The sequence below is a fragment of the Ostrea edulis genome, chromosome 7 (genome assembly GCF_947568905.1).
Source record: "Ostrea edulis chromosome 7, xbOstEdul1.1, whole genome shotgun sequence".
Lineage (NCBI taxonomy): Eukaryota > Metazoa > Mollusca > Bivalvia > Ostreida > Ostreidae > Ostrea > Ostrea edulis.
Window position 1 is genome coordinate 19,169,034 of NC_079170.1, and position 23,205 is coordinate 19,192,238.

Sequence of the window (23,205 nt, forward strand, 5' to 3'; positions counted from 1 at the left end):
ATAAAACAAACAACCAACATTTCAATATTGTACGTGTACATCGTGAACATCATAACATTTTACATTTTCCCAAACATAACTGACAATACTTATCATTTCCATTAGTGGAACTCTTCAAATGAAAGGCGCGTAAAGTCGTGCTACCGGGACAACATACGTAAACATTACTTAGGCATACATAATAGAGGGCGAAGCCCTGTCACGGCCCGAAGGGCCGTGAGAGCGGAGCTCTCCCTATAGGTAACACGTATATACATGTTTAAAAGGGAAATATAGGAAAATAATGAAAAATTAAACCATACCTATGGAACTTGAAAAGTTTGGTACCAATGGCGTCGATTCAAATATTAGCGCGTGCACATGTATTCCTCCATTTTGAATCTCGTCTACCCTAGTTCACGTCGTTCTGAGATGTTACATAAAATTCGTAAAAGCATGTAAATCTTATTTTCTTAATCATATATAATCACTCCACGATTAACGCCATGTTTTTTGTTGTGGTTCAAATGCTATGTTTGTAAATTTGCTAAATAACGACGCTGAATATGACGTCACAATGTACTGTTTACATCAATTGCGTTATATTTCCCGCGTTCAATATATAGGCGGATCAAATGTCCAAAATTAGGATGCTTTGATACAACTCCGTCCGCGTGCTAACTTCGGGTTGTGTTTTGTCCTGTTTTGGATATAGATACTAATGCCAAAACTTTTTTGCTTCGCCCTCAAACACGGTCACACCGTAAAACATATTATAAATTATGGTATCGGATACATATTATATATAACCGACTGCAAACCACAACACTGATTAAAATTCTAAAGTCAAATTTAGGAATTGATTATTCTTACAAGAAAACAGATGAACTTATTAAACTATGTGAGGGAGTGCAGATACTAAATCTGCCAAATCTGACCGATATAAAGCATCAATCGCAAGAAGAACTGCGAAGGGAAAAACGTATATGCACATCCAACACACGAACTTTTCTTGTAATTAATGTGATTAATATGTTTTTAAAGTTATTATGTCAGACTATGAAGACATTCTATTTTATCATACGATTAGGACAGGTTCATATTACATGGACTTGGTAATCGTACACGAACACCTCCCCCCTCAATTTCCATATTTTAGAACAAGTTATACCGAGCGAAGCTCGGACGGGCCAAAGGCACGTCCGCGAAGCAAGGTTCTAAAGGTAACAAGTATGTAAAAGAAAAAAGTCAAAATCAGCAAAAGAAAAAGAGATAATCTCTATATACGTTCACTGAAATTTTCGTGAACCATATGGGCGCCGCCATTTATTTTTTCATTACCTGTTTCAACAGTTATTCGTGTTTTATTTTGAATGCCAATAATAGAAAACTCTAACGTGCAATTCGTAATTTATACACGCAGTTTGTTCAAAATGAATAGTATAATAATCATTGTAACATATTTTAGCAAATACATACATATAAAACCGTAATACGACTAAATAGATGAACGAGTTCATGAGTTTCTTTGAATAAGAATATACGATAAAATTACGGTCACCTTTTTACCATTTTGAATTTATTGGTTAATTTTGTTTGGTTTTAACGGCCCTTTTCATTGCATACGGAATGTATTATTGTTGTTTATAAATGTTTGCTTTGAAAAAGAGAAAAACGTCAAGACTAAATGTGACGTCACAATGTACAGTTTACGTCGCCTTGCTTTTTATTTCCCGCGTTCAATGAATAGGCGGATCATGTAAAACTGTTGTCCCCATATACACTCCTTTAATTGAGATGTTACTGGGTGTTTAGCGCAAGGAAGTTTCATTCAAAATATATATTTATAACTGAATATTAATCTACCTTACTTAACGGAATTATGATTACCACTCGGTACACGGAGTTACGTACATGCTTCGCTCGGTCCAACGGTTACACCGTATACATATTATATATGCCAAACTGCAGTTTTTAAGACGTTTATCACACTAATTAACACAACTAATGCGTTTCCAAACTGTATTTAAGCTATATTGAAAATTACAAAATATTGATGGATTTAGGACAGAGAAGATCATTGTTTGGAATTTTTAAAATAGGTGTGGTGGATTTTAAAAACATGTAGCATTTTAATAGCGAGCGAAGCAACGCGAAGAGCTCGCTCCAATGATTACACATATGAGTCACGTGATTTGCTCTTCTTCAGCTGAAAAAAGATGAGTATTACCCATAATGCTTCCGGAAAAACGTCGCCGTCACTGCGGTATATTTCATTGACAAATCCGTAATTAAAATAATTAGATTGTTTAGAAAGTACCATAAACGTTTTTAAATTTCAGACAAGCTTTCTTATAGCTTCAAACATTTTGTATTTGCTTGGTTTGAGAGAAGAAGAAAAACGTTGCAGCTAATATGACGTCACAGTGTAACTGTTTACATCCACCGCGTTATATTTCCCGCGTTAAATGAAGAGGCGGATAAAATGCCTATAAGTCGTGTTGCAAGAAGTAATGGGATTCGCACTCTTCAACGGTAACACCGTACAACATATTAAGATTGTGTTAGAATATTTGAAAAATGTAGTTTGACCAATGGTTATTTTATTTAAAATTACACCATATATTTTAACTCTTAAAAGGGGTGGGGGTGCTATGACCGTTTCGTTTATGTCCCAGTAATTTCACACTTGCTCGCGAGACTTGTGCATTTTCTTACCACTGACGCACAAGAGTCATCAAAGCGTGATAACTCTAACGAGTTGGTAATGAGAAGTATTATCTTAATGTATTTTATTTAAGAAATGAACATCACTTTTGAGCTGTTCGTGGTCAGTATGAACGGGTTTGGATTTAAGGCAAATTCTGTGAATCGCGCAAGAAGTACTGTATTTTAGAGGTAGGAGACCGCAAGATTGGGATGATAATCCACATAAGTTTACAATGTTAATCCAAAGGTGTCACTTGCAAGATCTTTGTAACAGATGTTCTATCTTTTCAACCATTACGTTCTCTCAGTCGCGTTCATAATCCGTTCATAGTCAATATATTCATATTACAAATCGCATTTTCCTCTATGAACCAACCAATTTCAGCGCGCGACACAATCCGTTCATATTCTAATAGGATTACATTCCTGAATATACCAAATAAATATGCAAACTTTAACTATCAAAATAGTTTTAAAAAATTTCAACACGACAATTTTTTATATTTAAAAACAGCCTTACCCTTGTTTCAAACACTTTTTGTTAAGACATTCAACATCTGCTGTAAAACAGTTGGCAGCGATGGACAAACAGCTTGGAACTGTAGCAAGAAATATCATATTCCAATTTTATTTTATTTAATTTATTTTTATTTTTCTTTATTTTAAAACTTGATTATTTCGTAGCCAAGTTCTTACATTTATAGATTTCGTTGCCAGAGAAATCTTTGTCTGGACAGCCAAATGAAAAGTGTCCACATTTGACATGGTTTAGGATTCCAACGTCAGCCAGTTCTAGACAATTTCCTCCAAAATATATCAACAGCAAATACTTTATCTAGAATTTATAATTTCAGAGAATTCTTAACGTGAAAAATATCTTTATCAGGTAAATGGAGTTATCCTTAGTCAAAATCATTATGTCAAGAACGGCCTAACAATCGATATGAAACACATCAATACATATTCACTGCAACTGTTTTGTTATTTCATCAGATACTTCAATGATTATTCAGTAACAAATCTGAGCTGCGAAAGGCTGTAAGTATTTTTTTTTATATGGGTTTTCTATTTCAAAATTGTTGAATACAAAAACATTTCTGTCTTAAAGAAATAGCAGAGAAAATTACAATAATGTTTCTACATTTTCGTTGATTTCATTACCACTCTATATTCCTGATTACCTTTTTGAAACATATATCCTTTACTTGGATAACAGAATTCGATAAGAGATGAGAGATTCTTGTCAGGAGCACAATGATATACATGCGTTTTGCTACAGTTCAATCGTCGTGAAGAGTTGTCCCACTCTTCTGCAGTCCGTGGACATTTCTCTGCGTAATTCACCGGGAAGGAATATCCGAAAGAGCTATAGTTCTACCCATGACAAAACAAAGTTTTGTGCAAATATTTAAAATCTTACAAGTTAGTTGAGGAAGAAATATGAATCACATATCAATCACATGTAAATAAATGTGTAATGATTATGAATATCTAAAGACGTGATTCGTCATAATCAAGATTCCTTCACAATCCAACCTGCGATTGCTAGTGAGGTACAGAAATGATCAGTTTTCTATTTTTCCATGTTAATCATGAATGTTGGTGGGGGTCTGTGTGTGTTTAGAAAACAAACCACGAAGATGTTTTGTAAAGCTTCAATTTTTGAAGATTGGAAATGGAAGCGCTAAAGTGTTACTAAAAGTCTTCGTGTTTATTTTGTATTTTTCAGTAAATTTACTGATCATTGTGGAGAGAATGTGAGAAACTTGCTGTATATGCCATTTTCTCTATCTTCCTTTTCATATGAAAAAAAACATGTTTTTATGAACCTATTTGTTTATAGATGTAAAATATAAAAACTACACAAATACAAAAACGTGATTACCTGTACTTGTTCGGTGTTAATCGTTTGCGTAAGGTAGAACAAAAACACCACTATCACACTGCGCCTCATTTCAAAATTGTCTGGAATTAAAAATAAACAAAATAATCCAAATGTTTTGATTGTATCTTTTTAAATGTCCCATGGGGATCCTGATTAACATAGATCCTAAGTACCCCTTGCTTGTCGTAAGAGGAGACTAAATGGGGCGGTCCAAGATACAAGCTATCTTATATGTTTTATAAGATATCTTATAAGATATGATAGATCTTATAAAATCTCTTTTATAAGATACCTTATAAAAGTTATAAAATATCTTATAAGAGGTTATGAAATATCTTAAATCAAAAACGTTATAATAAGACATCGTATAAAGTTTATGATATATATTATATAATATATCAGATATCTCATATATTAAATGAGATATCCTATAAAGAAAAAAAATCATATTAAGATGTTTTATATCTTTTATAAGATGTCTTATAACATTCATGAGATATCTTTTAAGAGGAATAAATGTATAAAATAAAAAGATTAAAACACACACAAAATAATAATAATAATAATAAAACGGCGTGTCATATTGATGGTATGTAATAGCTGCAATAATGTAGCCCTATCCGATTTTTTTTTTATTCTGACGTTTTCTGGATAGGGTTACAATTCCATAGGATCTTCGTAATAGAGCAAAAATGATTTTATGTAAAACCGATAATAAGCTCCGTGTATTAGTCCCAAATGTTGTTTACATCAAAAGGAGTACCAACTTTGTGCTTGGGCATGTCTAAAAAAGGTATTTTTCATTAAACATCATGTACAGCATGCGAAATTCTTCGTCTGTTCCGCCATGCTTGTTATCGTGAGATCTCGTAGGTGGATTTACTGAAAAACTTAAACAGACAAAGAAAGGAAAACCATATGGTTGCAGAAAACATTTACACTCTGTTGTTCGTTTTTTACTTGATATTAAATCTAATTAAAACCTTTTTTAATACCGACGAAATAGCTTTTTCTTCGTACTTGTCCATTAATGTAAATATTATCTTATATGACATATGCAGATAACTTGACAATCGAAAGTTAAAACTTCAGTACATCAAACATGGCGCACAAATATGAATCGAGAAATTGGAATATATCGAAATTGTTGAAAACGTTAAAATAGAGTCTCACAAATCGTAAGTTGCAGGTTGTAAATTTTTATATTGACTAAGAAACATAAAATATCATTTCATTTACGAAAAGAAAGTCAGCAAATGTTTAGGATGGTCGAAAATGTTGCGGTAGTACATGTAAATGTCTCCCGCATTTGCACCATTACGAAGATCTTAAGGAGTTGTAGCCCTACCCCCCCCCCCTTCCAAATAAAATCGGAGATGGCTACATTATTGCAGCTAGATATGTAAGAGTATTGTGTTACTAAAATGTTGCGACCCGTGTGTTTTCAAAATAAATTTATATCAAATTCCATCCAGAAATGCCCGGAGTTTATGTTGTCTTTATCTCGTACTTTAGTTGTGTCACAAATGTGTGCACGTATATGCGTGTGTAATGCAAAACAAACTTTATAACACATGAATACACACACATACGCACGCACGCACAAATATACACCAACATGCATGTATACACACATACATGCACACATACACGCGCACACACACTCACACCGTCACACAAATACACACAGACACGCATGAACGAAAACACAGACACACATGAAAAAGGTTGGAGTTTGGGACAGGGGGGATTGGGTGGCGACCATTCGTGCTCGGGTATGGCCTAAAATTGACGACCATTCGTGTCCACCCTCACGGCACATTCGGTCGGCGGGCGACAATACGTGCGGCACGAATGGTCATCAGCGACCGAACGTGCTAAGACGACCAAACGTGCCGTAACAACCTCGGAGGAGCGGATATCCTGAAATTAGTTATATAGAAGTTAAAAATATTATCGCACAAATTTAATCACTATGATGATTTTGGTCCCATCCTGGTACCAAAACTTCTACTCCTTGAAATGTAAACACTGTTTAAGAGACCTCTGTTCTTATAAACATCTATTCAGTTTCTATCTAGTATCGATAGCATTATTAAAGAAGTTATAAAGATATTGTATAGTAACTATGTACGTCAAGTTTGGTCCCTCCCTGGAGTTAAAACATCTACACTAGGGATCATGAAATTAAAAAAACAAAAAGTAATAATAAAGAAATAATAAAATGTTAGCATGTTTTAAACAATCCAATTCCGAAAGGGTCGATAATTTTTTCACTGACCTTTTTTTTATATTCTTCATAAAGTCTTGTTCCCAAAGTTTTGAATTAAAAGCAAGCTCAGCAAATTGTCGCTTTGAACAATATATGCAGGCATTATGTAATAGATAAGAAACGTCTATATGCAACTGATATACCCTATATCGACCTACTTCAAATTGGTCAACTTAATATTTTACGGATCATTCATATGACCTCAGCAGATATCCAATCTAGTTTTTGTTTATTTTTTGGTAATGGAATAATCGATAAATGACGATAACTTCGAAACATTTATCAAACAGTCAGCGATTTATGTTGCGTACTACGATTCTAAACACATGACATTTCCCTGACATAAGTTTATTAAGTTTATTTCTGAGTTCGAAAACATCTTTGGGGGAGGGGGTCATTACATTACATCCATGATCCCTATTTTCAGAGCGCATGGATAAACAGTAAGCAAATCATAAATCGAAAATTTTCTACCCCATTTTGAACATTTACTGCGATAATATCCATATCAGATATCAGTATAATGAAATTGTCTTTAATTATCTCGTGGGAGATCAGCTACAAGATTCGTAAATATTCAAGAAAATTAGTAAAATGAAAATCGTAGTAAATCGGCGAATAACCATCTTCAATTGAACGCTGACTATGGGGTTGACTACGTCACTTCAAAACTTGGAGGGGAAAAAATATGCATATCGCAAGATTTTAATTTCATCGCTTTTAAACTCGAAAACTACGCAAAATATTTCATTTAAAACACATTTAAAGTAGTTTTAGGCATAAAAAGAGTTAATTTTGCTGAAAAATGAAAACGTTTAGAAACATGCGTTGTGTCCTTTAATACTTGTGCTAGTTCCTACCCTCTACTAGGGGTGGTATAGCAAAAGTAAATGTTATATTAAATAAATGATTTATCTTTTTCTATCTAAATGCATGATCTGGACGCTCAAACTGTTGGTTAGAAATTATACTGTGTCGGGCATCAAACAAACTTGGGTATAGGAGGGCCTTTGGTATCTTTAAATCATTTGTAATTTTAAAATGATTGATTCATTATACAGTTTTACACTGTTATGGCAATATCTCGGCCATTTTACAGCGGGTATTGTATATTTATATCAGAATGTACTTCATGATAGATAAAGGAGTTATATGGTGTAGCCTTGACCAGGCTGTCTTCAACTTGCCATTCTGAGAGTTTCAGCATACAGACCTAGGTCAATGTGCATAGCTCTCAAATGAAGTTACTTAGATATAACAAAAATATACACTTGAATTTATGTACAATTTCCAAGTCCAATGTACATTTTCATATGCAATTCATTATATACTAGATTTTGCAATCAAAATACTTTGCAATTCGACAGCTTCCAGGGTTACGCCCCTGGGACCCCAATCAGGGCTTTGTCCTTCATTAATTAACTGGGGCCCACATGTGGCCACTAGACCTCTCGCCTTTGGGGATTTGTTCACACTCCCCCCCCCCCAATTGAAATCCTGCATTCGCCCCTGATAATAACGAAATTGTCAACAGTATTTCCTGTTACATATATTATCTAATGGAAGATTTGTGTAATAAGTAATTAAAATTCTACGACGTAAAACAAGGAAATGGAGAGATAAGCCCACAGGTGAAAAATAAGATACTTACGTGAAGACTGGAACTTTCAAAAACAAATACAACTATTCACGTTATCTTAAATGGCATCTGCACATGCTTGTTCATGCAGTTCTCAACATGTTTGATCTAAACTGAAAGGATATGTAGTGTGTCACGTCGGCCTTTTGTGTTAAAATATATAACTTTTCATACTGATTAGTAGTTCAGATATTTCATCAAAATGTCATTTTAACAAACTGTCTGGGGAATTAGAACTGGGCGGTCGAAACAAGGAATATCATAACATTTCGTCTACATTATAACTACTATTCTTATACTTACCACCTATCTGAGCTGATAAGGCAATGCGCATTATCTACGTGTAAAAGGCCCTGTTCTTATGATTATAGAAATCCAGGTACAGTGCATGAGACACATGTACTCACAAGCATGGACAGCTGTCGTCTAACTGATATTAAATGCAACAATCCACGACGAGCACCAGAAATATAAACCCGTTTATAGATCCGATAATCATAAGTGGAAAAATACCTGTCCATGATGTTGTTTGTTGTAGGCCTACAATTAATTTATCATATAGCTACATGTACCTACGTATCCATTCAATATAACTCCAATGCGGAAACAACAAAAGTGAAGTATGAAATTACAAGATTACAAGGAAGTCGATTTAGAACTCTTAAACGCATTCAACAAGGCGACAGGCAATGCATTGTCGAAAATACTGAAAACATAGAAAATGCAAGACTAAACTTTACAGAAAAAATTATGTCGGTCATACATATAGATCAATCTAAACAAGAAAACCCTGTGACTATAAGACTTAACGACAAACTGGGGATGAATTCTCATTTATAAAAAGAGAATAAAAGATGTGCACCATCGCAGCGGATTAAGAAAAACCACGAATAGCAAAGAGAGACTATGATTGGATTGTCTTTTAGAAATAAGGAACAATGTTAACAATAGGGGGGGGGGGGGTGCAATTCCTAATTATCATGACAATATTAATTTTCACCTGAAGTGATAACAAACTAAACTGGGAATCACTTAAAGATTTTTCTTTCAATACCAACAAGTGAAATACCACCCATTCATTATACTGACCACAATGGTAACATTAGTTTTACCTTTTCGGACTTGAAAAGATTGAGGCCCTAAACAATTTGCTTTTCATCCATACCCAGTGATAAATGTTATCAAGTAGAACATAGAATAACAAAAACAATATGTAAACATACAAGAACAGGAGATTAAGTCTATCATTTCCTGAAAATCAAGCTATAGATCCAGATTGTACCAGTCACTAAATGTTGAGGCCTTGTAAGGACACATCATAGAGAGATACATTTGCGACTTAACATAGTTACTGGAGGTGGATTAAAATTAGCAGTGTTAACACTGTTAACGCAAACTTGCTTAATTTTGAAAAACAGTTAATCTCATAGTTAACTTTAACAGAGAAGTTAGCACCAAAATAACACCGTTTTAAAGTTAACCACCTTTCGAAAAGAAAAAAAAAAACAGATTATAAACCCCATGCCATTTTTTAATATTTCTCGTCAAAAGAAAACTCACTCCGGGAACATTTCCTTTTCAAGGGTGTGTTTAATGAGTGTCGTCTCTCTAGGATCTGGTTTCAAATTGGGCGTTTATAAACCCTCTCTTGGGCATCATTCCTTTCATCTATAATTATAATTATCCTTTCATTATAAATGAACTAGTTCTTTAATCTCATGAAGTAACCACGATTATTTACAAAGTGTAGGCCTAATTACTATCCATTTTTTTTTCATGATGCATTTCCAATATCAACAGAAATTTTAAAGTCGATTCAGCGGGTAAAACATCTAATGTATACCAGTCTTTATTTCACACATTTTGCTGATACTACGTAATATAAAGTCAAATATAATTTGCACCTCTATGCAGATAACAGTATCTAGCCTAAATATATGCCAAAACAAGGGAGGGGGGGAATGAAAATCTGTTTAACATTTTTACAAACAAATAGTAAGTGTTGTATATCTTCCGTCAATTTTCAGATATTGCATAAATTTGATACGTTTTTATTCCAGATGCTCACAAATTTATTATTGTTTAATAAATTATGTAGAAGTTTTAAATTGAATTCAGCAAGTTGTTTGTATCTGCATTTTATTATTTTTGATGCATAAATTGATTTTCTGTGTTCTTTGAAGTAATTAAAAAGTTTTGTCAAAGTTTTCTCAAAATAGGGCTTAATGAATTTTTTTAGAAATGAATATCTTATATAACGTTTTACAACTAACTTTATCTAAAGATACTTTTTTCATTGTTGCTCAATAAAAATTTGTCATTATTCGTTATATTGATAAACTTGTTTCCCTCTTGGTCAAATAGATTGTTTACGTACAGAATCCCCCCTTTTGCCCAATGAGGTTAAAATAAAGAATGTTTTTTTATTTGGAAATTTTCATTTAGCCAGATAGGTTGTGATAGAGCCTTGTCTGCTGATGCATATATTTTTCCTTTAAGTTTGCATTCACTAAACGCACACTAAACTTCACAAAAAAAGTTGGTAGTTTTTAAAAGCATTTTTAAGATCACATATATTTGTATTGCTAGTTTTCAAGAGATAGATTAAATCTATTGATTTTTTACTTATACATGATTCGAAAATTTTTTTTATTGTAGAATTATCTTGGGATAAGCGCTTTATCCACGCTTTTAACGATTTGAATTTAGTTTCCACATCGATAATCCCGACTCCACCATCAACGATATTTCCAATTACTGTGTTTCTTTTAATTCTATCGCGTTTCCCCCATAGAAAATTAAAAATCAAGATTTGAATATTCTTCAAAGTTTCTTCCGATGGGTAATTTAGAGTCGTGGCACTATAATATAATTGAGTAAGTGCTAATGTATTTATAATGGAGTTTTACGAGGCTTACTTTTACAATCGACGGCTGATTTTTACAATTTAAAAGGGTCAACTTCAACTACAGAAATTGGACCAAAATGAATGTAAAGACTGCTTTAGTAAAACACCAAAACCGACAATTATGTTTATTACAAGAGTATTGAAAACTCTTTAGCAACTCTTATTCTTTCTACATTTGTTCGAAACTTTCACAATGCACTACTCGTTTTAATATTTCATTAAGCTAAATTTATCGATATTCAAATGTACATGTAATTTATTAACTGCGAATGACGAGCTGTGAAATACATGAAGGGACCCAGAAAATTGTCATAAAAAGAGTGTTTTTAAGCTTTACTGTATATCATATGTGTACCACAGCGCACTCATTGTAAGCAGACGACCTCAAGTTATCCTGCCATTTCTAAATAATGTGTCATCAGCCCAGAACGCTTAAATGTTCTCTATACCTCACATCTTATGATTCTGGCTCCGCAAGGAACAAAGCAACCCCTACTCATCCACACACACACTTTTGAACGGCAGCTCTATACTAGACCAAAAAGTCGAGGGATAGGCTTGTCGAGATATATTTTTTCATAGCCCCTCCCTCTCATTTTGAAAAAAAAAGTCCTTGTTTCCCTCTCTTTCGTATTGAATATCTAGGTTTAAATGTAAAGACAACCAATAAATGATGTGCAATTGTATACATGTATATCAATATACACAGTAGAATCAACAATGTTTGTGGTAATGACTCATAAAAATTCGCCCGCATGAAAATCGATTACTCTTAGTATACTAGTATAATCTATACATTATCGATATAAACATTTGACATGTGCTTGTCCTTTAGAAATGCCATACCCCGTGGATATTCGGGTTAGAATACGTCCTCTGCAATACCCCTTGCTTGTTTTAAGAGACGAATAAATAGGTCGATCTTTCCGAGAAGACCGGAAAACCTGAGGTCCCGTGTCACAACAGATATGGCATAATAAAGATCCATCCCTGCTCAAAGGCCGTAAGCGCGGAGCATATGCGTACATTTTGCAGCCCTTCACCAGCAATAGAGACGTCTCCACATGATTAATCGGTTGCTTTTACTTGCCTTCCTGGATTTTTCACTCATATTGAGAGGGCATCATCTGTAGGTGAAGTACCACAAATGTAGACCCCTGCGCGGATATAGAAGGGGTGAGGGGTACGGACACACACACCCCCGGAATGTACAAAGATAAAAAAAAATTACAATATAACGATTTATAAGAAAAATGAGTTATATCACGGGTTCGATTTTGTGAAAAGGTTCGACTCCCCCAGGAAAAAAATTCTGGATCCGGCCTATGTTTAGCGCCCAACGCAGTAGTAGTGAGGGTTCTTTATCGTGCCAATGCATGCCGCTGCACGGGCGGGGCCTCTGTTTTTAAGGTTATACCTGAAAGACCCGTGATTCTCACTTCTAAATGTGGAGAGTTTTACTGAGCTGAGTGAAAAATTATCGAGTGGAACGTTAAGCAATGTATAGAACAACTGAATGCGGTAAAGTCTTTCAATTTTGCAAACACCACTTCCAAATTTTTCATATTTGGAGTTGGCCCCTTTAAACTGTAAAATTTTTAAAAGTAAGCCTCTTCGTAAAACTCCTATAGTACATTTTCCAAAGAGAGTAAGTTTTCTGTTTTTCCACACGTTAATTTTTCTTCCCAATGTCTTAACCTTATCTTTCCAATGTTTCTCATAGCATTTTTCAATATCATGACCTATATATATTCCAAGACATCGGACTGGGTCATTTGTGATTTTAACATCGCACATAGTTTCATATCTATTTTTAAGGGTTCCAAGTAAAATCCCGTCTGTTTTCTTCATGCTTGATTGTATTCCTGAAGCCAGTCTAGTCTATCGCGCTTTCCATAGAATTTATATCTAATAATGGCAGTGACGCATCACCTGCATGCTGTAGAAGATTTATTTCGGTGCCCATATTGTCGTTTGTAAAACCTTTTGTATTTTCAGCGGACTTAATTTTAGTGACATTATTTCTAAAACAAAAAGAAAAATTATTGCTGAAACTGGACATCCTTGTCTGATTCTGTAAAAATGTTAAACAAATAAGGGAAGTCGCGCGAAATATATGCCATTTAAACATTCAGTGGAAACATATTGTTAATGGGTTTTTTTTCGTCGAAAACCGAAACATACAGCTTCTCAATCTTTTGTTGTCTAATATTGCTTTCCTTATAAGATTTAACCAGAGACCAGAGACAGATATGGAAATTAAAATGTACGTAAAAAGCAATATTTTATATTACTACGAAATTTATAAGAAATTAGATTAAATGTGAAACTGTTTTATGAATTGTCAATATGCTTATAAATGTTTTTCTTTCAACTAAAAGGAGGAGACCTGTCCTCCTGTAGTACTGCCCTGGGGGTTGTGAATGGACTGTATTCTTCGTGAGGCGTTACCCCTGAACGACAGCATTCAGAAATATACGTGTGTATCTATTTTTTATTCTTTATACATGTATATGTTCTGCCTATCGATATCATAATGTTTATGTCCATCAATATATAACTTTTTCTTTGTAATCTATATAATATGCATGATAGTTCGAATTTTCTTATGAATATATATACTGTATCAAATGAAATATCAGAACAATCACTTTGCTATTATTGTACGTACATGTATATTCTTTCATATTGTTGTTGTTGTGTGATAATAAAATATTGTCAAATTCAAAAAAAAAAAATAAAAAAAATTAAAATCTGAAAAAATAAATATGATACATAAAATCTGAAATTTCACAAAGGAGGGCATGAATGATTTGCATGCTTGATATTGATTATTGTTTTAAATAGAGTGTGCTAAGTACATTCATGCTGGCAACACATTGTGTCGTTTTTGCCGGAACCCCCCCCCCCCTGAAAAAAATCAAATCTTACGAATGTATTTTCGATGTCCCTGCTATGTTATTAACCTACATGGCAGTGATGGGTCGTCGATACATTAATTTATTATCATGTTGACTACGTAGACTTCTGTCGCGTCGAACGTGTTGCACAGTCTCTAGTAGTTTCTTTAATCGATAACTAATATTGGGTCTTCAATGAAAGGTGTAGATAAGTGACAGTGATCAATCTCATAACTCCTATAAGCAACACAAAATAGAGTTGGGCAAACACGGACACCTGAATAGACCAGAGGTGGGATCAGATTCCTAGGAGGAGTAAGCATCCCCTGTAGACCGGGCATACCCGCCATGAGCCCTATATATTGATCAGGTCAACGGAGTTATCTGTAGTTAAAATCTGTGTGCAAAGAACGACCTAACAGTCGGTATGAAACAAGTCTAACAGCATTTGACCCAATGATAGGTTGTATTGGCAAACTAGATCTTTATAACTCAATGTATAATTCATCCACCTCAGGAAAGTGTTTTCATATACCTTTTTGATATATTTTGATTGGTTGTATTCGTCGCTCAGGTTTCTTTGGAAACTGTTCACTTGCTCTCTGCTTTCACTCTTTGTCTTTGTACGAAAATTATTTGATACTGCTGTGCTAATTGAAATTGTATATTTCCTCTCTACCTACAACTGTGCCTACATGTTATTGTAGACATTTTTCACTCCTTGATTACATTTTCTTTTTAGTAATTACTCTGACTTTGCAATCATACTTCTTATCATTTTAGGTAAACTTGAATTTTTATCGTTTGATACATGGTATTCGGAAAAGTTTCAATATTCAATATGTACATGTAGTATAAGTTTACAAGTTTTTTTCGTGCATATTTGCTATAATGTTTGCATCTTTCCATCATACTTTTGTCGGCTTTCAGGATGATGTATTTTGCTTTGCATTTACTAGGTGCCGCAGACAGTTATTGTTATTACGACTATTCCTACAGCTACAGTTACTATTACTGTTACTATGACGATATGTAAGCAATGTGCAACTTAAGGCCATTTGCGACTTTTCTCTATAATGCAAACTGTTCGTGACATTGGGGTTATTTATTTGGGTAGTTTATTTTGATCGTTACTAGTTGCGGCAAGTAAAAGTTCAAAATTACTCTTAATATGCATTGTACATATGGGCATTACTAAGTTGTTGTAGCAAAGGTGTGGAGAAAAATTTCAATCTATTTAAAATAACACTGGAGAAGGATCTGACAGCATTGCGTCTGAGGTCGTGTTATTTCACCTTTCACACTTGACCTATCAAATGGCAGCTTTCAGTAATATGAACGTTTACCTGTTATATCGGAACATACAGGTACTTATCATACGCATGTCAATAACTACCGAGAAGCACGGGAGAATAATCAAAGATGGCGGCGGGCATGAGCGATGTTAGAACATATATATTAATGATTACGGCTGTATGATATCCAAGATCTTACGTTATTCTTCCTTTAACGCTGATATTTGGAATTTGTAAAAACAAATTGATGGGTCAACGTCATTTTTGTGAACTTACAATCTATATAAGCTTCTGTAAATCGATTCCTGATTGGTCCGTGATTCTTAGCCAAGCTATTGTTATTGGTCGAATATTTATAAAATTATTCACGAGATCGGGGTCAATAACATGACCTGTCAGATCCTTCTCCAGTGTAACAGTCAAAGAAGATATGATTTTACTTAGATTGAGAAAAATCTTCGAATCAATCAGAAATTGAACCCTTGACACTTGCATTATTAACCACTGAGGTAACCAGGTTGATATGCGAGGTATAATTATCATATCATTTCTGCAATATACAGTTTAAACCTATTTCGGAAATCATATAACAACTCTTCATATCGAGGAGATTAAAAAGAGTTGTAAAACGTCGCATATGACCATAACGAATAAAGCTATCGGCGTTCGTAACTCTCAGATTGTTATAGAAGCCATGGAGATTAACAATCTTCCAATGTTCAACTACAGCATTCTATTTATGATTTCTTACTTCTAATTTAACTTTACAATTATCTCTGTAGATCAATATGTTTATTTCTAATTCTATATTTTTGTTGAATTTAGGATTTATGATCCGTTTGCTTTTCTAAAGCCATCGGTACATGAATGTATGTTGTGAATGCAGGTTATTTTCTTAATCACTAAACTGTGCAAGTATGGAACTTTAAACGAATATTCCGTCTAGAAAACAATCGGCGGACAGCACAGTTAACTAATATGAGTTTTCAAACCCAGCTTTCTAACACACATTTTTTGTTTATACAATATACAACTTCTTCTTCCAAAAAGAGTTATTTAACGAAGTAGTAAACACTTTTCAAATAAAAACAAATCATGTTCTTAACGGAGAGAATTTGTGGACATAGGATTCAAATCGATGATAAGCAGTCTTCTGCTATCAGATTGAGTATAATTAAATTGTCTAACAGTGATCAATAGAACATCTGTAAGCAGTGCAAATAGTACTGAAAAGCATTGTAATTACCTTTCCTTTTTTTTGGCAATTAGAATGTAGTGTGACGTAATAAGTAACTGGATTTATGAATTCAACTGCAAAAACGGCCGTTGTTGAGCACAATTAGAATCGACTGTACAATACTTACATACCTATAATGCTTAGGTAAGTTTTGAGAAGAGATTTGGTTTCGGGGATAATAACCTCAAGCGACGAGCTCTTCTTTGATTTAAATCACTTTTATAAAAGCATAGTTTGTGAAAAAGCGAGTTAAACTTAGATTAAGTATTCTGGATCCCGTTACACTGTCTCTTATGGAGCACATGCCGGAGCCTGACCGGCTGTGAAAACAGTGGAGCAGTGGCAACATTACATTGACCCATGTCTACAACATAGGTCTAGTGGTATTCACTATGGAGTGCTACACTGCAGTCCCAATATCTAAACACTTTTAATAATTACGTGAACACTATAACGTTGATTATGACTGATTTCCAACATCAGTTATTTATTCCGTAGTTCTATCTATTTCATAGCCTCAAAGGTTGACTCAGCAGATTAAGGCGTTCGTACGGTGTCCGTAATAGTGCGTTTCACGCTGACACACAACACGCCCTGTCACGCTAAGACGCCATTGTGCTATCATGCTAACATAAAACATGCCGTCGCGCTATCACGCTAACACACAATACGCCGTCGCGATATCACTCTAACACAAAACACACCGTCGCGCATTCACGCTAATGCACAACACACCATTGCGCTGTCACGCAAACACGCCGTCGCGCTATCACTCTAACACACAAAACGCTTTCGTGCTATCACGCTGACACAAAACACGCCGTCGCGCTATCACGATAATACACAACACGCCGTTGCGTTGTTACGCAAACACGCCGATGCTCTATCACGCTTAACACACAACACGCTGTAGTGCTGTCAAGCTAACACGCTGTCGCGTTATTGCGCTAATACACAATCAAACGCGATTGAATGTGCAAAATCGCGACGGCATGTTGTGTGTTAGTGTGACAGCACGACGGCGTGTTTTGTGTTAGCGTGACAGCGCGACGACTTGTTTTATATTAACGTGATAGCAAAATGGCGTGTTGGCGTGACAGCTCGACGGCGTGTTGTGTATTAGCGCGACGGCGTGTTTTGTGATAGCGCGACGGCGTGTTGTGTAAACTAGCGTGATGGCGTTACGGCGTGTTGTGTGTTAGCTTGGTAGCGCGACGGATTGTTAGCGTGACACTGCGACGGCGTGTTGTGTATTAGCGCGACGGCGTGTTTTGTGATAGCGCGACGGTATATTGTTTGTTAGCGTGATAGCGCATTTGAAGAAACGCGCTATTACGCTTTTGCACATGGCCCTATCTGGACACCATACGTACGGCTTGTTGATGTCCGAATAGCGTAATGATTAATGCACTTATACTTCTCACTGAATTCGATACTCGGGATCGGCAGTGGTTGTGTGTGAGAGGTTCGGCAGTGGTTGTTTGTTAGAGGATCGGCCGTGGTTGTGTGTGAGAGGTTCGGCAGTGGCTGTGTGTGAGAGGTTCGGCAGTGGCTGTGTTTGAGAGGATCGGCAGTGGTTGTTTGTTCAGTGGTTGTGTGTGAGAGGTTCGGCAGTGGTTGTGTATGAGAGGGTAAATATGGTCACCCATTCGGACTCATGGGTTTCCTTCGTGTACTCTCGTCTCCTCCCACACCAATGACCCATTCATGTCAATATTCGAGCCGACAAGAAGCACAAATTTACGTTGTCGAGCTTGGTTATTAATCGTTGTAGAATAAATAGAGCTTTGAAAGAAAGGCGTAAGAATGTCGATCTGTAGATCATGAGTCCCAAGTCCTGCAAGGATTGATTTTTTTCTTACAATTCTAGATTGAATATTGTCACTAATACTGTACATCATACTTTGTTTTAAATTTCAGAATATTGTATTTAAGCATATACGTTTTAGATCTGTTGGAACAATAATCGGAGCCGTGGTCGGAGGAATTGTCGGATTCATCCTGCTGTGTGTCTTAATTGCTGTTCTCTGTATTTGCGTATGCAAAAAGAAAACATCAGGAACAGTTATCCAACCCGGGATTGTCAGTTCCACAGTGACGTCCTCAGGTATGTATTACATTCATCCCGGGACTGTCACTTCCACAGTGACGTATTCAGGTATGTATTTCATGTACATGTACATTCCTAATGCTAACTGTTTTTACCTAGAATGTACTTCGCAAAGATTGCGAAGTATTTCTGGAGATACGATAGCGTTGTCTCCGTGGTTAAGGCGCCCATGTTGTGTCAGGGAGGATGTGAGTTCGAGCTTTGTTTGTACTTCAGCTGCGGCATTACTACATGTTCGTGTATGATGTAATGATAGGGAGCGACAGCTTCGTCACCACACGCGGGACGTTAAGAAGTCAGAGTCGCGGGAATGTTGGATGAAAAGTACTGCCTCACTCGGGACATTGACACGATAAAGAACCCTCACTGCTGCGACCCTAAGCAACATGCACGCGTGTAGATTTGTAGCGCATCATCTACAGCTGGTGACGTCTTTATAAGAATGGAACGAAACGAAACAAAATTAATTTTCATTAACTTACATATATGTAGTTTGCATGTACATGTAGATCGAGAAAAGGTCATGCGATTTTCATTTACATCGTGTAAGACGACATTTGACTACATGTAGTTTATATTACGTGCTTTAGATCAAGGAAACAATTATAGCATGATATCAGGCATCAGTCTAATTGAAAACAACTCCACGCATATGATGGTGTGTCCGTTATAAATGCACAGGTATACTTGAGATCTAAGCAATAAAGGTACTGACGCACACAAAAAGTACAAAAACAACATTTCAGAATCCCCCCTCGAGCAAAGTTTCAAAATCAATAGAAATTCACATTGTTACATATCCAAAGTAAAGGAATGTTGAAGGGGATACCGTAACAAGCTGTACATTGCAGGTGACAATAATCAATCAAGAAAGATAAGAACTATAATAATTCAATGAATTCTGTGAATTATCTGAATGCAAAATTTCACTCCAGTAAAGTAAAAGATTCCGGCCGAAATAAGCATTGATCAATTCCTTTTGTACATTGTACATTGTACATTCCTAGTTTGAGGTGCGCGTCATACATGTTCATACTTAAGCCTAGGTACCTGTATATGTAGAATATACACGATTGTTACGTGATTCTTGAAGCGTACACGTAGGGAGAGAAAGAGGTTCCATACTTGCATTGCATCTCTAATGCAAGCGAATCCTTATCAAGGATGATGTGTCTTTTCGAGTAGGAAAATGGCGTCTTGTTGACATTATACCGATGAAATTCTAGTTTACTATTAATAATATACCCGTTGCTGCAGACTCGTGGTTATGATGGGACCCAAGTGGTTCCAGGTTCGAATATTGACCCCATACCCACGTCATTCAAGACGTTTAACATTGATAACTGTTCCTTTTCAAGCTCTTGGCATTGAGGTAAAAACCGCGGGTCGTTTGGATACAATAAAGAACCGCTACTGCTACGGCCTTGGGCGCCATGCACTGTTTTGTGGCATTTCACTAAAAGCTGGTGACGTCTCTATACGAGTAAAAAAAATAATTCTAAATGGGAGTGGGAATGTAACAAAACTTTACACTTTCTTTCCTGTCTATTTTCGATTTTATTCTTATCTTCCAGCAGTATACAATTCCTATCCAAATTATCCCCAGCAACAAGGATGGGGCGCACAGCATGTACAGCCTAGTGCCCCAAGCTATCCTGGATATGGACAACAGCAGTATCCACCCCAGGTATCCCAACCAATGCCCCCGCCGACCTATGCTGAGAACGTGGTAACGGGACAACCTCCACAGAATACCAACTAATTTCATTGTAATGGTTTTCTCCTAAACACGTGAACTTCTCGTAGCTTTCAAAGGACGTAAGGGATGAAATTACTGATGCTACTGTACATGAAATATTTAATAGTGTGAGTCTATATTTATTGATAATTTTCTTATGTTTGATGATTCTGTGTTTAATTGAAGTTTCCGTCCTAAAGTAGATGTGATATTATGCTTAAATTTATGGTTATTTCCATTAAAAATCTGTTTATAAACTTTTCGGTAAGTTTTGTTCTCTGTAACAGTACATCTCTAGAACTTTATTCTGTGAGATATTGGTATGCTGATGTTTATTAACACGTATATTTGCCATACTCCGGACAAATCTTATTTTTTGCTAGCGAGGAAATGCTTTTGGTCGTTGTTAAACAATATTAAATAAACAAATGTTGTTTTTTTTTACGCAATCTGGAAGTCACGTGTTTGATTCTTTATCCAGTCGCTGCAACAAGACCGGCGGACAAGATGCATTTCATTTCCGGTATTTTTGAAATCTCCCAGCACGTTATACTTTTCAAATCTGGCATTTATTAATTGACAATTTCCCAGTAATATAATCGAAGCCGAGACTTTCTTTATTAAAATTCCAAATATCGTATGTTTCCAAAGTACACAAAATTACATGCAATTTGTCTTTCATATGCATATAGTAAGTACTTCTTATAATTAGTTCACCGAAATATACTTCAATAATTGGCCACTAGAAGGATTTTATTAAGTCGAAGCCCCGGTTGCTAAATATCTTGTTAATTAGTTAGGTAGGCACATGGTACATTGGCGTCAGGATCAGGTATGTGACCTTCTTCAATCAGCTGATAATGAACATAGTGTTAGTGATACCTTTGAAATAAAAAATACCATCATTCATCACGGACAACATTGTTTATTTCGAAGTTAACAAATTTCCCGATGAAGTCTTAACATTAAAACTGCATAATAATGTTTTAGCCACCATTGTATACTAATAACGATGTAAAAAATACCTAGGAATGTAGCGAGGAAAGCGACTATAAATCGGCAACTGTTAGTAAACGTTTACATGGGTCGCTGTCTAAACACTATTTGGTAAGGTTACTACTCCCCTACCCTTTTGTAAAACCGAATGGGGCTATAGGTTTCTTATCTGCCTGTCCGTCCCTTTGTCTGTCAGTCTGTCTGTCCCATCGGTTTTCCAGAATTTTTTCGGTATGCTTTAGAGGATTCATTTAATTGCAACTTGCGGTGTAGTTTCAGAATGACACACTATTAAAGATCAAGTTCGAGTTTCATAACTTTTGATCAACAGGTGTGAAAGAAATTAATTCTTATACTGCTGTGATTTATATTCATCGGGATTGCGACCGTGTTCCGATGGAAAGGCTGTAAAAGTAGGACTCCTATATAAGTTATGCACGGATAAAGATAGTTTGGTGATTAGTAGATGGTATAACTAACACATTTAATTCGCTTAAAATCCTACTTTCACCCCACCCCCTTGTTCAGAAGGGGACAACAGGTTTTTTCCTGGCTAACGAAAAAGGTTACAATAAATTGCCGGAAGATGTAGTAAAACAATTCGTAGGTGTAAAAAAGAAAATGACGGAAATGAAAATAAAAACTGCCGGAAATGCAGACGATTTTTGGGGAGAAGTGAAACGCAGTCGACTGTACTAACCACTACGCTACCGCGTCGTATTTCTGTACTCTACATCGTCATAATGGCCGACTTCCTTTAAAAACAGAGGTAAAAATCACTATCAGCAATATTTGACTTTTCCTTTTCAATTCAAATACATTGCCGAGTATCTTAGTAGGTAAGCATATTGACTGCTGAACTGTAGGTCGCAGGTTCGAGTCCAGCAAGGGTTTTAATTTTTTTTTCTTCAGATTATCTTCTACTAAATCTGTATGTTTTGACAAAATAAAGTAAATTTGAAGACTTTGAACTTCAAAATATTATACATATCCTCCACTTTTCATCTACATGAAATTTCTCTGGTGTGGCATACCTCCTTAACATCATTGGTGTGGATAATGAGAGCAAAGAAGTCAATCGTATTACTCTAGAATTTATTGAAATCCATTGTATACTACATTGATTATTCTAAATAAAGGTACTTGGTTATCCTAGTCTTATCACAATATCCCAAGATAATACGGAATGAACTGATGATCTAATGTAATTATGAACATATAAAGATTTCTCAAATTATTTGATCAATCAAAAGGGACAAAGAACAAACAAATTTGAAAAAAAATATTTACATTATCTGTCTACATGTACGATACAATATTTCCTTATGAATGAAACAATTGGACACAAACACACATGCACACACATAACCACATTATTGCAATACCGTCAATCTTTAATATAAATCAAATAACATATCTATTTTGATATGAATATAATTACTTGATGACTCTGATCGATTATTACATTGCACATTGAAATATGCAAAACTTGTCACACAGCAGGAGGTCTGATCAAATTAACCGGTTTTATTTTACA

General features: G+C 35.4%; 2 protein-coding genes across 2 annotated transcripts in view; one reads left to right on the top strand and one right to left on the bottom strand.

Moving 5' to 3' along the window:
* The window catches only part of LOC125653882 (uncharacterized), a 31,259-nt gene extending 24,041 nt beyond the window's left edge, over nt 1–7,218 (bottom strand). Inside the window, exons 1-4 of the mRNA XM_056143626.1 lie at nt 4,574–7,218; nt 3,870–4,062; nt 3,385–3,492; nt 3,209–3,287 (exon numbers count right to left, since the gene is read on the bottom strand). Coding sequence (XP_055999601.1) covers nt 3,209–3,287; nt 3,385–3,492; nt 3,870–4,062; nt 4,574–4,642 — 449 coding nt within the window. The 5' untranslated portion in view covers nt 4,643–7,218. The remainder of the gene's footprint in view (nt 1–3,208; nt 3,288–3,384; nt 3,493–3,869; nt 4,063–4,573) is intronic.
* An 8,008-nt stretch (nt 7,219–15,226) lies between these two features.
* Nucleotides 15,227–20,918, top strand: LOC125656653 (uncharacterized). The gene is made up of 3 exons (XM_056145590.1): nt 15,227–15,324; nt 18,774–18,931; nt 20,509–20,918. The coding sequence occupies exons 1-3, from the start codon at nt 15,227–15,229 to the stop codon at nt 20,694–20,696; spliced, it is 444 nt and encodes a 147-aa protein (XP_056001565.1). The 3' UTR covers nt 20,697–20,918.
* The last annotated feature ends 2,287 nt before the right edge of the window (nt 20,919–23,205 follow it).